The sequence below is a fragment of the Rosa chinensis genome, chromosome 5 (assembly GCF_002994745.2).
Source record: "Rosa chinensis cultivar Old Blush chromosome 5, RchiOBHm-V2, whole genome shotgun sequence".
In the NCBI taxonomy this organism is placed as follows: Eukaryota; Viridiplantae; Streptophyta; class Magnoliopsida; order Rosales; family Rosaceae; genus Rosa; species Rosa chinensis.
Window position 1 is genome coordinate 74,496 of NC_037092.1, and position 14,087 is coordinate 88,582.

The following is a 14,087-nucleotide window of genomic DNA, read 5'->3' on the forward strand; positions in this document are numbered from 1 at the left end:
GGGCTCCTTGGAGAGGGTTTGATTCAGGTTTTAGGCTGGAGGGATTTAGCAACAAGTCCCGGACGCCATCTTCCTTGTAGTGGTGGTGTGTACAAGCGTGTCTTCCAGATCTGGGCGGGGCTGAAGTATGCTGGATCGGAGGGCACGACAGCGTGGTGAAACTGGCTCGTGAAGGCACGACTCGACGTGGGGATCGGGACGACAAGGCGGCTGGGTCCATGGCGGCTTGAGCTGAGGCGATGAGGGTCGCGGCGGAGGGATTGATGGAACTGCACCGAAATTGTACTTACATCCGGCTAGTGGAGTGGAAGATGAAGTTTGGGCTGGGTCAAGCCAATCTTTGCTAGGCCTCTTTTCTTGGGGCTGCCCTTTTGGGCTAAGTAATTTGGGCTGGAGTTTCCACCCTAAGTCCTTTTTATGTTTTAGTTAGTCTTGTTACACTCATTCCTTTTATTTTAGGGAACTCTATTTCCTTTGTTTTAGGGCAACTATAAGTTTTATTTTTAGGCTTGCTTATTTACTATATTATTTCATAGTCTGTGGACTTGCTTAAATAAGTGAGCATTGATACCGTCAAATGATCGAACCTAATCTATGTATCGCTGTGGTTTTCTACAAACTCTTTATATACCCATAGATTGTAGAGGAAAGATATGTAATAATCATTTATGGCTTGAGTATTAATATATATCGACATGATATTCTTAAAAAATATATATATTAAATAACAACTTATAAGAGTTGCAATGATTAATTGGGAAAAAAATAAGTTAGAGGTGTAAAGAGGTAAATCTCTCGTAATTAGAACTATTCCGATGCATAATGTTTGAGAATTAAAATTTAAATGACAAACAAGCGAGTTTTGCATTTTCTCATAATTAAATTTTATAATGGGCCAGCATTCTCTAAAAAAAAAATCTCATCCTCACCTTCAGGAACTTCATTTTTAATTCCCACCGATTCTCCATTTCAGGTAAAAGAAAACAAACATCTCGTTAGTTCAAAATATGCTATACTTGTTTAAGTTTTGATTTTCTGATTTCTGTCGTTGGCTCTCTCTGTCTCACTGCAAAGTGCAGAGTGCAAAGTGGAAGGAAAGCTGCATTTAGTTGTCAAGTTGAAGGTCGTTGTGGTTTGCCCACGGGGGAATTCTACAATCCAGGTAAAAAGCTTTGGCTGTTTTTTTTGTCTTTTCTTTTCTCTCTCTTTTGCCATTGTACAATCAGAATAGCAGCATTTCATAAGAGTTGGATGATTGAAGATCTGGAATGGGAATGCCAATTTTATTACTATCTTGATTTCTGGGTCTCTCTCTCTGATTTCATTTTGGGGAAAAGTTAAATAGTTAATAATAGCTCAAAGCCTTTTATTCATACTTTTAGCTCACCATGAGATTCAGCCTTTTTTCAGTGAATCCCCTATTGTCTTATGGGGCGGAGTGGCTTTGAGGGACGTCTGAAAGCAAGATGATTGATCAATTCATAAATTTTGTGATTCGCCCTCCCAGGTATGCTAATGCATCTCAGCTTTCCAGCTCAGAATCAGACAAATAAGAAAAGTAGGGGATTATTTCCAATTTAGTTTTGAAACTTAAGTCATCTAGCCTCCACCCTTATCCTCAGTGCTACCATGATTCCTGTCCCTCTGTCAATGATTTTATGTGCATCTGCTACAGGGCAGACTATAACCCGGATCAGTACCTATGGGAAAGGGATTTCACTCTTGCAGGCAGAGCATACAGACGACAAGACTTGGAGGCAAGTATGGACACCAGTTACCAGGACATTGTAGTTTTTATTTGCTGCAAATGCATTTTGGTTTCTCAGCTTGCTTGGTTAACACGTTCCTCTTTACTTGCAGCTTAGGAATGCTAGAGGCCATACCTTGCAGTGTAGTCATTATCTTCCTTCACCTTTGCCAGAGGATTCTTCTCTACCTTGTGTTGTATACTGCCATGGAAACAGGTACGTAACCGTTATTGTAGAGACGAGAGAGTTCTATTTTAAGAAAGAAAAATGTCTACGTCACTTCCATATGTGTTAATTACTTTTCCATTACTGCTTCATAGATGAATTTCTTTCCTAAAGTTTAAATATGTTGACGGGCCTTTTTAGACAAAGAGCTTACAACTTACTCTCAACTGTGATGCAGTGGATGTAGGGCAGATGCAAATGAAGCCGCTGTAATTCTTCTTCCATCAAATATCACTGTTTTCACTCTTGATTTTTCGGGTTCAGGCTTATCTGATGGTGACTATGTCAGCCTTGGTTGGCATGAGGTATATTGCATCATTTATTATTAGTTGGGATTACATTTGGCACCAGTTGTTCAAAGAGTTCCATTCTTATCCTCAATGTAACGAAAAGTAGTGTTTTACCCCATTAGTGTTTCGGAGGGATTTATTGTTACAAATACCAAAATATCCTTGTTGTTTATTCCATCAAAGTTTGCCCCCTCTAGTTGACACGCTAACCAAAAACAGTCTAAAGCCACATTCCAGATCCTCAAATGGAGTAAAAGAATACTATTTGTAACTTTATGAGGATTTTGGGACTTTTTGAACAACTTATATATACTTGGAGAGTGCAAACTGTAATTAGCCTTTATTATTTTACTTGCTCTTGCTTTGTGAAGTTTGTAAATTTGCTTTCATCTGTGTTAGAGAGATGACCTCAAGATCGTGGTTTCATATCTAAGAAGCAACAAACAAATCTCGCGTATAGGTCTATGGGGGCGATCTATGGGAGCAGTCACTTGGTACTTTATCTTTTATATTTGTTGACACTACTTTGTTTCTTTGATAGGAGACATACTTTCACTAAAAGGAACAGAAAATCAATTTCTAACTCTAATGACAAAACTAAACAATACAAGGGTCAAGTTGTACCCCAGAAGAAGTAGAGCAATCCACATTGCAAGCTACACTAAGTCACTAACAACTACCTAAAACAAACAAATAATTAAAAAGAGTAAATAAACGGAACAGGACTCCAATCATACGAAAAAACTTGGAAAGAATAATCCTTAGATTTTCTGAAGATACTTCATCCGACAAGATATACATCTCTTCATCCTTTGCTCCCCCAAATATCCTCCTATTCCTCTCCATCCACACCACCCAAAGAATTGCAAACGTAGCAGATCTCTGTAGCACCACACCCTCCTTTTCTATCGACTAACTTATACCTTTCACATGAGAAGGCAATAGAAGAAGTTGGATTGCCCCAGCTCATTTGGGTTTTGTTAAGCAATATTCTCCACAAGGATAAAACAAATGGATAACGGAGCAGTGGGTGATCCGAACTTTCAGCATCCCTTTTGCACATCACCCACCAATTGGGGTAGAGACACCAAGAAGGCCATCTCCTCTGAATTATATCACAAGTATTAAATAAACCAAGCTACTCGTACCTCGGGAGGTACTTTTGCCTGGACTGTCTCTCCATTTCCCATCCCATACATATAATAAGAGGCAAATGAAGGAAAGGTTTGAAAAATATCTCTCTGAGGACAGGCTTTTGAGGAGGAGAAATAGAAGAAACTAGGGATGAGGGAAATACAGACCAGGGAGACAGCAAGAATAGTATAGAGGGGATATAATCAAAGATTCAAAGATAATCTGTTTATTCGTTTATCAATTCTGCTAACAATGATTACGATGCATCTATTTAATGAAGCTAAAGATAGTTCTAGAACCCTACAATAGAATAGAATACCAGTTCTAACCCCAACATAGAAACCCTAAGATAGATTGGGTCACAAGCCTAAGCATGCCCCTCAGACTTAAAATTTAAATACTTAAAAGATATAAAATAATCTCTAGGCTATTCTGCATCAATGAGATGCCAACTCCTAATCCTAACCAAATTGACTCATAACTACGTTAGATTCCTTTTGAGGACTTCTTCAGCTGGTTAAATTTCAACGTTCCAATGGTTTGCTCACTCATTTTGTGTTAAAAATTAGTATTGGATTGGTGATCCAATGATCATGATTTTTTCTTTTTTAATTCTCAGAAAAGAAAATACCGGCTTCTATGCTTGCTTGTGTATAAGAATGTTCCTGAAACTCCTGACATAATTAAATATCATATTTGTAATGCAGCCTTCTTTATGGAGCAGAAGACCCTTCCATTGCTGGAATGGTGTTGGATAGTGCCTTTTCAAACTTGTATGTTCTAATGATGGAGCTAGTGGATGTGTACAAGATCCGGCTTCCTAAATTCACTGTACTATCTCTCTCCATGCACATTGATATACATGTAGACAAGCATCATACTTATTTGGGGATTATCAGATTTCTTTTAGTCCTGTATAATGGCATCTTGCTTATCCCCTCATTGGTGCATTTTGTACAAGGAAAATTTAACATGGTTGACCTTCTTTTTCTACAGTTTGTATCTTTGGCTTAAGTTGTATGTGGGTAGATTAAACTAATTTGGGTAAATCCAAAGGCTGGTTTTTCCTTTCTCTGAGATTCATAAAAAAACAGTCAAAGAAGGCCAAGGTCGCGTGAGAATATGTGATTTTGTAGGTGTAGGGACTCAGGATTTATGGGAAATAGCTTAGTTTGGATTTGCTCTGTGGCCATTTGTCTCCACAGAAGTTTAGGGGTATTTTTCTGTCAGATATCTGGTTGGATTCGCATGCTGCGGTTACATAGTTGGTGTTGGTTTACCTTCTTGTTTCTTCCTGTTTGGATTTTTTTGTTGTAACCCTTTTGTCCTCTTGTAGTGTTTAACGTTTCTAGCAACTAAATTATCTCTTTCTCAAAAAAAAAAAAAAAAAAAAAATAATAATAATAATAATAAATAAATTATATTAACTTTATTCAAGGGAGGACATCATCTTTTTAAGAAAAATGACAGTTTCCTCACCCTGCAAACGAATGTTCAGAACCTTCTACATTCTAGGTCCTCCAAGGATCATTACAAATACTAATCAAGTCGGAAATTGTTTAGCCATTTAATTTCATCATCATTTGTAGGTTTATCCCATAGCCTATTGTGTGCAGAGTCTGTATTTGTGATGCAGAGTCCAGACTCGACAAAGATTCAAGACCAAATAGTTTCCTGGACTGGTTTTTGCAGGGACAATTCTTGTAAAGGATCCTGAAAGTTGTACTGTTTATTACTTGTAGGTTTCTTCATGGGAGGATGTCCTCTCTTGAAGCCCTTCCTGTATTTATACAGATGTTTTTTTTTTTTTTGGTATATACGTACCCTATATATGCTTATATCTATGCCATAGTTGTTTCTTTAATTCTCTGGAAGTTGTTAGTATTTCCATGGATGAAGCATTTAATATATCCGCTCCATTTTTTATTTGTTCTTTGACCTATGTCCTCTTTAACTAGGTTAAGATGGCAGTACAATACATGCGTCGGATAATTGAGAAGAAGGCAAAGTTTGATATCATGGATCTTAATTGCTTACAGGTTATTCTGTGCTCATGACTTTGTTTACCCTCAGCTTCAGCCTCATCCCTTCTCTCTCTTTTGATTCATAAATCTTGATTGTTAGATTAATCTTAATAATATAAAGAACAACACCCATCCTATGTTTATAGGTAACATTATACATATAGAACACATCTATAACTGAATATGAGAATTCGTGTTATGCTGGCAGGTTGCATCCAAAACATTCATTCCTGCTTTATTTGGACATGCCAAGGACGACAAGTTCATCCAAACCAGCCATTCTGATCTCATCTACAAGTCCTATGCAGTATTGTCTTAATTAAGGATCTTATAGTTTCCTGGAACATGATACATTGCAGTTGGAGTTTTGAGAAATAACTATATCTCTAATTCTTTGCAGGGGGACAAAAATATTATATTTTTTGATGGTGATCACAATTCCTCTCGGCCACAGTTTTATTATGATTCAGTTTCAATTTTCTTTTACAATGTTCTTCATCCCCCGCAAATATCTTCTTCTCATTCATGTAAGCCTGAGAAATATTATGATCTAGAGGATTTGAAGGTTGGCGCTGGTTTGGATGAGGTGATTTCTCTTTCATACAAGATATTAAGAATTCTGATATCCTATTAAAGATTCCTTGAAATAATGAGTACCACAGTCGATACGTTGTAGCTAAGGAGTTTTTCACTAAAACTCAAATTGAGAGGTGCACCACATACATACCATGAAGATGATGATGATGATTTGGGTCATGCATTTAGTTCATGATGGTACAATGTTTCATTGTCAACCGAAAACAAACAGACACATAGATACCATACACATGCACAGTTAGCATTCTCATCATCATCTGTTCATTAGTGATGAGATTATTGAAAATTTTACTAACCAAAATAGCTGGCTTTCAAATTATATTTTGATGATGTCATAAGTTTTAAGTCAGGTTCACCTTAGCTTTGTTTTTTTTATAGTGATTGACGTAATTAAGCTATTATTTCCGTGGATAAAAATTAATATTTTCTCCCATCTTTTGATTTTTCAGGGCCTGTTACATAAGATAATCAGTGGTGTTCATTCTGCTGGTACTGATGCTGCAAGTTCTTCTTATGCTCCTGCAGCCATTGCAACTGAAAAATCTGTGGGAGACCTTCTCTCTGAAATCGCACCAATGGCTACTATAGTTGTATGCCTCTTAATCTAGGTTTATTTATCCTCCATGTACCCATTTTGTTGAACCATCGTGCAACTTGCTTTTTATTGGTAATGCAGGACTCTGCGCATGATGAAGATGGCACACTTAATTGTCACGATACGTCAAATCTACAGGTTATTTAAATGTGTACCATCCTTAAAATTTGGGAGTTTAATTTTTCTTTCTTTCATTTTGTCTTTTGAACTAAGGTCAAGTATCACAAAAGGAAGTCGGGAATGGGCAATTTTTTTGGTTGACTTGATTTGGCAGGATAGTTCTTTGTGCAGATTTAGTTTGTTCTCGAGGACTGTTGTCTGTTTATCATCCAGACTGTTTGAAATTACAGGTTTTGCATGGTGTAATGTCTTTAAGAGAATGCAAATTAGATTATAGTTCCACCTAGTTTATTTATATATATTTCTGTTACCTATCCTATGCCTATCTATGTCCCAGGGATTGGCAATAGACCTGAAATTTGACCATTATATCTTTTTTAATTTTTTTCTATACCCAGAAATCCCCCAAACCTGGGCTCAAAACTAGGGGCTTTAGGAGGCAGGAAACTCTAGCAAATGTAGTTAGGTGCCTTGATGGGTTCAAACCCCAGACCATAATGGAGCAAACCATGGAGTTGGCGATTCCCCTAAACCGTCTTTTTGTTGATATATGACCGTTATGAGAAGGCTTAAGGGTTATCCTGTTTCAAAGGTGTTCTGAAATTTTGCAATAAAGGCTATCATGTTGCGCAGTTCTGAAATTTTGCTATATTATTTTTTACAGGATCGGCCAAATGGTCAGAATGAAGAATGCTGTTCATATACAAGCTCAAATAGAGAGAGTTGGGGAAGATGCTCTTCACTAGAAGGCAGTGATGAAGAATCTTCTGATTGCACAGCTGTTGACAATAGTCATCAGGTATCTCCCTCTCTTCTATATATATATATATATAATTCTTTTATTAAATTATTTATTTTTATTATTATATTTTACCTTGGGGGTGATTTGAACTCGGGACTCATCCAACGTTGGTGAGAGAACTACCACTAGACCTATAGCTAGCTGATCTGGATAATAATCTATTTGAATATGTTGGATACATTTAAAATGTTGTGCATATACTCTCATCTTCAAATTTTTTTTTTAATAGATTAATTATATGTTTCAGGTGAAATTTTACAATATTTTAACATATGACATACATACAATTACTACTTTTAGGATTTGATTACTCAAATGAGAACATACTACAATTACCACGTTTATGACTTAATTACTCTAATGAGAATCCCACTTAACTCTAACGAGGACCTTATTTACCTTGATGAGGACTTTTTCTAGTTACCACATGAGTCCTCAAAGTGGTAAATATTACATGAAATATGACATGTATGAGAAATGTTAACGTACGATAGCTTTACCCATGTTTCAGTCTCCTGACTTCTGCAAACTTATTAAAAAAAGTTCGAATATAAGAGATACATTTGTTGCTTAGGTTTTAAAATCTTGGCCCCTGTTTTGGCAATCAATGTATTCTATATTGCTATAAACCCTGCTTTTCTTCTATGCCAATCTTGGGCATACTGATGCAAGATCTTGCTGAACATGTACTGCATATTGATGAGAGATCCTACTCACTAAAATGCCATGAAGAATATTATCTTTACTAGTCTTTTTGTTGATTTGAACTTTATCGTTATTTGTTATCTTATTCCATTTGGTAACGATTTATGGGTACACAGGAAATTACACAGTTATGCGTAAACAGGAAGCTAGATTCATATTGCTCTTAGATACCTTTCTTTTTCCTCTTTTGGTGGTGTTTTCTGCCTTAACCCTTCACTGATTTGGATGCATGATGCTTCAAAATGGATTTGACAACATCATTTTGATTTTGCTTTTCTTGATTTTAAATTGGCCCTTTTGATTGTAGAAGGTGTATGCAGCAACCCTTCAATGTGAGCAACAAAAATCACCGGACCCGAAGAAAGGGGTGAAGAAAAAGAAGAAAGTTCCAATTGCTCCAAAGAAGCCCAAAAGTGAGAAATTTGAAAAGTTAGAGGCCCTTGGCAAAAGATTGCGTCTTTGCATCCTGAAGCGAGTAAACCATAGGAGGCACCACACATGATGACTTCCCCATACAAGGTGTTTGTAACTAGGATGTATGATTGTTCCATCTTCAAATATTACTTTCTGCATCAGCAGTTCGTTTTCCCTTTCCTTATTTAAAATGATTAGTCTTATTCTAATTACGGTGTCACTTTGGCGTCAAATGAGGTTTCGTGATCTACATTGTTCATGAGAAACCCACATTTGTGCATTTTAAAAGTCCCCAAGTGAAAACCACAGTTCAGGTGAAGTTGTGGGTCTAGAATGGGCACGACTTTAATAGGCTTTCTTTGTTTAGGGAGCTGGGTCCTCATTTTGTTCATTATATTTGGTAGTTGGTATTGTTTTGCTCTTGTTCTTGTCAGGATTCAGGAGAACATTTTAACCAGATGGTTTTTCCCGACTATAATGTGCTTATGTAAACCGTGTTCAGAATGATAGCCCCTGTGCCAGGGATCGTGTGGAGCTGCCTCAAAATGGATTTTCTCAGAAAAACTTTGGGATTTTAAATTTACGTTTGGCATTTATGGTGCCCCAAGTACAACTCCAAAACTCATCGGCTCTTTGGCTTTGAAGTGTATATTTTGGTGAATTGGAAACTCAATGCCTTTGGCCATGTTTGTTTCACGGAAAGTGGGTATTGGGAAAGGAAGGGACAAGGAAGGAAGGGAAACACTTTCCCAAAGGAAGGGAAAAAGTGGAGGAATTTGGTTCCCTCCCCCCCCCCCTCCGGAAACACTTTCCCAAAGGAAAGGAAAGTGATTCCTTTCCTTTCCAGTCAACCAAACATGGAGCAAAACATAAACATAGAAATCAAAATGTCCTGCAATACCACCTTGAAGCTTACAATCCAGCACAGGCAGCCTGGTACATTTTGATTCAGGCTGCAATATTGAATAACAACTAACGGTACTTTTTGTTCTGACGAGCGGCAGCTAATGGTGCATGACTCATTGACTCACTGCAATCAGGAAAGAAACGGAAACACAAAATACCAAAAGAAATTGTGCCATAAAAATAACATATTTGAGAATTTTGGTCATAAAGGAAAATATCCAACTGACAACCTGGATGTGAACAGGCAATGAGGGACGGTGATGAACAAGCCCTAGGTTAATGATATTGCAGGAGTATTAATTTCCGCCCATGTTCACAACTCAATTTGAATAAGACAGTTCTCCATTGGCCTGTTTGAAGCAGGAACCTCTATTTAAAAAACACCCGTCCTTGGCAACATTCTTTCACTTGATTAAAGACATGAGAAAATCCTGGAGTCCTTTATATACCAACTACATATCACTCCCAGCAACTTGTTCCAAATCAACATTCCTGACAGAAATCCCAGATGTGGGATTAGAATGCTCCCTGGGCATGAAAATGGTGTGTGCTTGCTGGTAAGAGTTTAAGCTGGACTCCAATATTTGATGTGTAAGCACCACTTCTGGATTAGAAAATGCTTCACCCATGCTAAACCTTTGCTTCTTCGTCAACCTCTCTGCTTTTGGGCTCTCAGCTGGAGAAATAACATGACAACCAGAATCTGGAGTTGAGGGTTCATCATGACGAGATGAGCAAGATTCATCGACGGAAAGGCTCTTGGCTGGTGCGCGTTCCTTGATAGCCTTGTCTTGGATGGGGCACTCAGAGGTCGGGGCAGGGGTTGCTGGGTCAACCTTGTCAGATTCTGGGCAATTATCATCTGATGCACGGGTGGAGTTCCCAGGGCCAGGTGCTTCTGAAAGAACTCCACTAAGTCGTTGTTGCTCTTCGATAATTTTCTTCAAGTATTTACCTTGTGCTTCTATCCGTAACTGTAGCTGTCTCTGTACCTGTTGTGCATGATGAAACAATCAGCTTCATGAGTTACAGCTCATTAATGTTGACCCAACAAGGCTCTCCTCCCCTCCCCTCCCCTCACCCCCCACTCTTTGCATTGACTATGAGCTGAAAGTTAGTCGGTGGGGGAGGTTCTGATCTGACACTATTTTGCTTGCCAATTATTTGATATGTCATAGAACATCTTGACAGGTGAATCATATAGATTAATAATAGCTAATTTGGAAACTTAAACAATGACAGACATGAAGCTGAAGATTCAAAGTAATATGAGGCTTTGTAGCACACAAAGAATAAGGCAAGAATATGCAAAATCTCAATTTTTTTTTCCCCATTTCCCGCTCTTCATGGAGATTTTTATCATCCCAAAGAAGGGGCGATAATATGGTATTTATTGACAAAAGAATTTTGCCATTAAGTTGATTGCAATACTACCCTGTAATTACCATATTACAATTACATACATGTGTTTCCAATTTCGATAATCTGCCCATTGAACTTACCAAGTTCATGCAATCCACACAATAGTAATTTTGTCATTTGCTGACAGGGAAAATGAATATAGGGTTTCTCAATCATGTGGGCCACACAGAAAGGGGGAACATGTCTTTTAACCTCACTACCCATCCCACAAAAGGGGTAAATAATGCATTTACGAGCTTCCAAATGCAGTTCTCTGGACCCATAACTAACAGGATTGCTATGGGTTTGCCAATGACATATTTAGATTGCATGAAATTGGTAAGTCCATTGGTAGTTTGTCAAAATCGAAAATACAAGTATGAACACAGGGCAGTAAATTGTAATTAATTCTTGACACAGTATACTAATTAACTGAAAGCTAAATTTGTAGAGAAAGCATGCCTCTAATTGTTCATGCAGTCGCTTCTGCACCTCCATTTGCAGCTTTAATGCTTCCGTAATTTGCATTCCACTGCAAAAAGAAAGAGTGCATACTTCCTTAGTAGATACATCAATCAGTCAACTGATACGTCAATAGTAAACAAAGTGATAGGTTTCTCACACAATCATAATTCTTTAGTATATAATTTACATACTCTCATGCTTACTTTGTGACTATCAGACAGAACGAAACAAATTAAGATATAGAAATTTATTCAAGAATCCAGATGCCTATTTAGTTATGTGCTGCAAGCATGCTTATAGCTTTTGGAGCTAATCTGAATTGACATGGTTTTTCTACTGATAATAAAATGAAATAGTTAGTGCATAATAGGCAACTCTACTTACGATGAACCATCCACATTGGAAAGCATGTCTCCTGGTTCTTTCTTGTCAGCTTTTCCCCCTTGAATTAAGATTTGAAGAGAATCAATACACCATAATGAAGGGTCCTATAACGATACATCTTTTATATGCATCACAATAGACAATCTGCCGATGTTATCAATAATTGAATAAATAGAAAAGTGGAAGCATACACCTACCATCAGATGAGGAGTCGGGTAGGTACTTTGCAAGTCGATATTTCTGAATGCAACACACAAGTTACATTAATGGAAAAACCAATGAGAGAAGAAATCTTGCATCACCCCATCTCACACCAAAAGTGGAAAGCGAAAAGGCAAACTAAAATAAAAATAAAACAGATTAAAAGGAAAGAAAATTTTTGGACAGGAACAATTTTGTATACCTGTAAATGGCTCTTTACATGGTATATGGTTAAACCTTGTACACCCATCACTCTCAAAACACCTTTGGGTGTTGCACCTAGAAAAATATTAAAAACAAAGAAAACAAAACGCCTCTGGGGTGAGTACATATCATATCACAGGTCAAAAGTCGAAATATATCTCAAATTGAAATTTAGAATTCTCGTGCATGGAAACATAACGCACAAAAATGTAGATCTTTAATCTTGCAAGTTGCAACATATCTTCTGATCTCAATAAAGTTCTCAAACATATTATTTGATTCCGCCCTAGTGTAAGAATCTATGGAAACACACATATGGTCAAGTCCAAATTCATACACTCTAGTATGAAAATAAGAGACAAAAGTTTCATTTGCAAATACAACCTTCCACTCAGTTACCATAACTGCACCATATTACCCCCAATTTTGATGAAGACACAACTTAACTAACAAAAAAATAAAAACCCTGTTAACCAAATAAAAAGTTCAGGTGACTCACGATCTGGCCCACCGAGTTGCGCCACGGCATCAACAAAGCGTTCATGAAGCTCATGTGTCCAACGCAGTCGCTGCTTTGAGGCAAGATTAGAGTTGCTGGGACTTTTCGCTCCATTGACATTGTCCATTGTATTGGTGCCACAGTCTAAATATTGACCATGGACTAACAAATTATTCTGGATTAAGCCTGAACTAGGAGCACCGTTTGGTTGATACATTTGTCATTTATCTATAAACAGAAAACAAGAAAGACGTCATGAGTAATAGATCTTAGCACAAATGATGCAGGATGTGGCTCTGCTGCATTAACAAACAAAAAAAAAACTTCAAGACTCATAAAGCTGTACTTACTACTAAAATACAATCTAGATTACCATAATACATCAATAAGATGGAAAAAAAAAATTCCCAACTAAAAGTGGGATATTTTAAAGGGCATACATGCAATTCTCGAGCTCAAGTTCTTTCAGTTCTTTGTCTCTCCGGAAGCATATCAGAGGCAAACTTTTACCAAACCAGAAACCCCACAGTTAGGAATACAGATTCTGACCGTACAACAGACTCATCCCTTTAAGTTATCAAACTGATGAAAACCAATTATGGCACTCCATGGCCACAAAAATTACGAAGAAATGACGTTATATTACTAAGAATTAGAAAGAATTCTCATACTAAGTAGCTTGAACGAATTGGTAGTGGTCGTCGAGTTTTATTGAAGTCAGACTGTATCAGGTTGAGGGTCCATGATTTGTCCGCATAAAGACAAAGGTGTTAGTATCGAAATCGAACCCCCAATGCTAAATACGCAAGGATCCCAAAACAAGAGAGGTCTATTGATTAAGCTAATTGGAAAATCAATCATTAACCAAAACGGCAAGAAATTAGGGTTTGAAGAATAAGGGCAAAGAAAGAAAACGTACCCAGGTGAGGTCGGATGACAGATCTCTCTCTCTCTCTCCCTCTCTCACGAATTCCACCCGCCCCCTCCAATTTCGGAGCTTTGTTTCTCTCTCCCTGTGTTAGCGCCAAGTATTAAAAAATAGCTCAACCCACGCACCCCAACAAGGAAACTAAATTACAAGGCCTTTTTTTTTCCCTGTTAGCTCCTTCGCCCATACCCAATGTTTTATCTAGCGGACCACTTCGGAGAAAATTATCCCACCATGGTTTACATTTCTCTCTCTTATTATTATTATTATTATTTATTTTTTCTTAAACAATTCTAATATCAGGTCAACAAACTTCTAGACCTCGTTTGTTTCATGAAAAAAAAAAATGATTCATTTGTCTTTCTCATTAGATGAGAAATTAAGATAATGAAAGTTCATTCTCAAGTTTGGTAACATTGAGAGCCGGTAGTAAGCTGTGGCCAGT

The 14,087-nt window shown here is 37.4% G+C and overlaps 2 protein-coding genes across 7 annotated transcripts; one reads left to right on the top strand and one right to left on the bottom strand.

Moving 5' to 3' along the window:
- The first annotated feature begins 899 nt into the window (after positions 1 to 899).
- Positions 900 to 9,111, top strand: LOC112165641. 5 transcript variants are annotated; one of them, XM_024302240.2, is made up of 15 exons: positions 900 to 973; positions 1,080 to 1,162; positions 1,411 to 1,507; positions 1,676 to 1,757; positions 1,861 to 1,964; positions 2,152 to 2,278; positions 2,663 to 2,757; positions 4,105 to 4,228; positions 5,356 to 5,436; positions 5,630 to 5,728; positions 5,822 to 6,007; positions 6,468 to 6,608; positions 6,695 to 6,751; positions 7,398 to 7,532; positions 8,548 to 9,111. In XM_024302240.2, exons 3-15 carry the CDS (start codon positions 1,467 to 1,469, stop codon positions 8,740 to 8,742), a joined length of 1,467 nt encoding a protein of 488 aa, XP_024158008.1. In that variant the 5' UTR covers positions 900 to 973; positions 1,080 to 1,162; positions 1,411 to 1,466; the 3' UTR covers positions 8,743 to 9,111. The 5 variants fall into 5 exon arrangements, with proteins under 5 accessions (XP_024158008.1, XP_024158010.1, XP_024158009.1 ...); XM_024302242.2 differs by having other exon boundaries at positions 907 to 973; positions 1,400 to 1,507; XM_024302241.2 differs by lacking the exon at positions 900 to 973 and having other exon boundaries at positions 985 to 1,162; positions 1,400 to 1,507.
- A 541-nt stretch (positions 9,112 to 9,652) lies between these two features.
- LOC112165643 (myb family transcription factor PHL7) lies at positions 9,653 to 13,817 on the bottom strand. Of its 2 annotated transcripts, none has more exons than XM_024302244.2 (7): positions 13,634 to 13,817; positions 12,715 to 12,942; positions 12,214 to 12,290; positions 12,008 to 12,050; positions 11,811 to 11,868; positions 11,424 to 11,493; positions 9,653 to 10,552 (listed from the first exon to the last, which is right to left on the bottom strand). In XM_024302244.2, exons 2-7 carry the CDS (start codon positions 12,929 to 12,931, stop codon positions 10,013 to 10,015), a joined length of 1,005 nt encoding a protein of 334 aa, XP_024158012.1. In that variant the 5' UTR covers positions 12,932 to 12,942; positions 13,634 to 13,817; the 3' UTR covers positions 9,653 to 10,012. The 2 variants fall into 2 exon arrangements, with proteins under 2 accessions (XP_024158012.1, XP_040375392.1); XM_040519458.1 differs by lacking the exon at positions 13,634 to 13,817 and adding an exon at positions 13,155 to 13,545.
- Between the last annotated feature and the right edge of the window lie 270 nt (positions 13,818 to 14,087).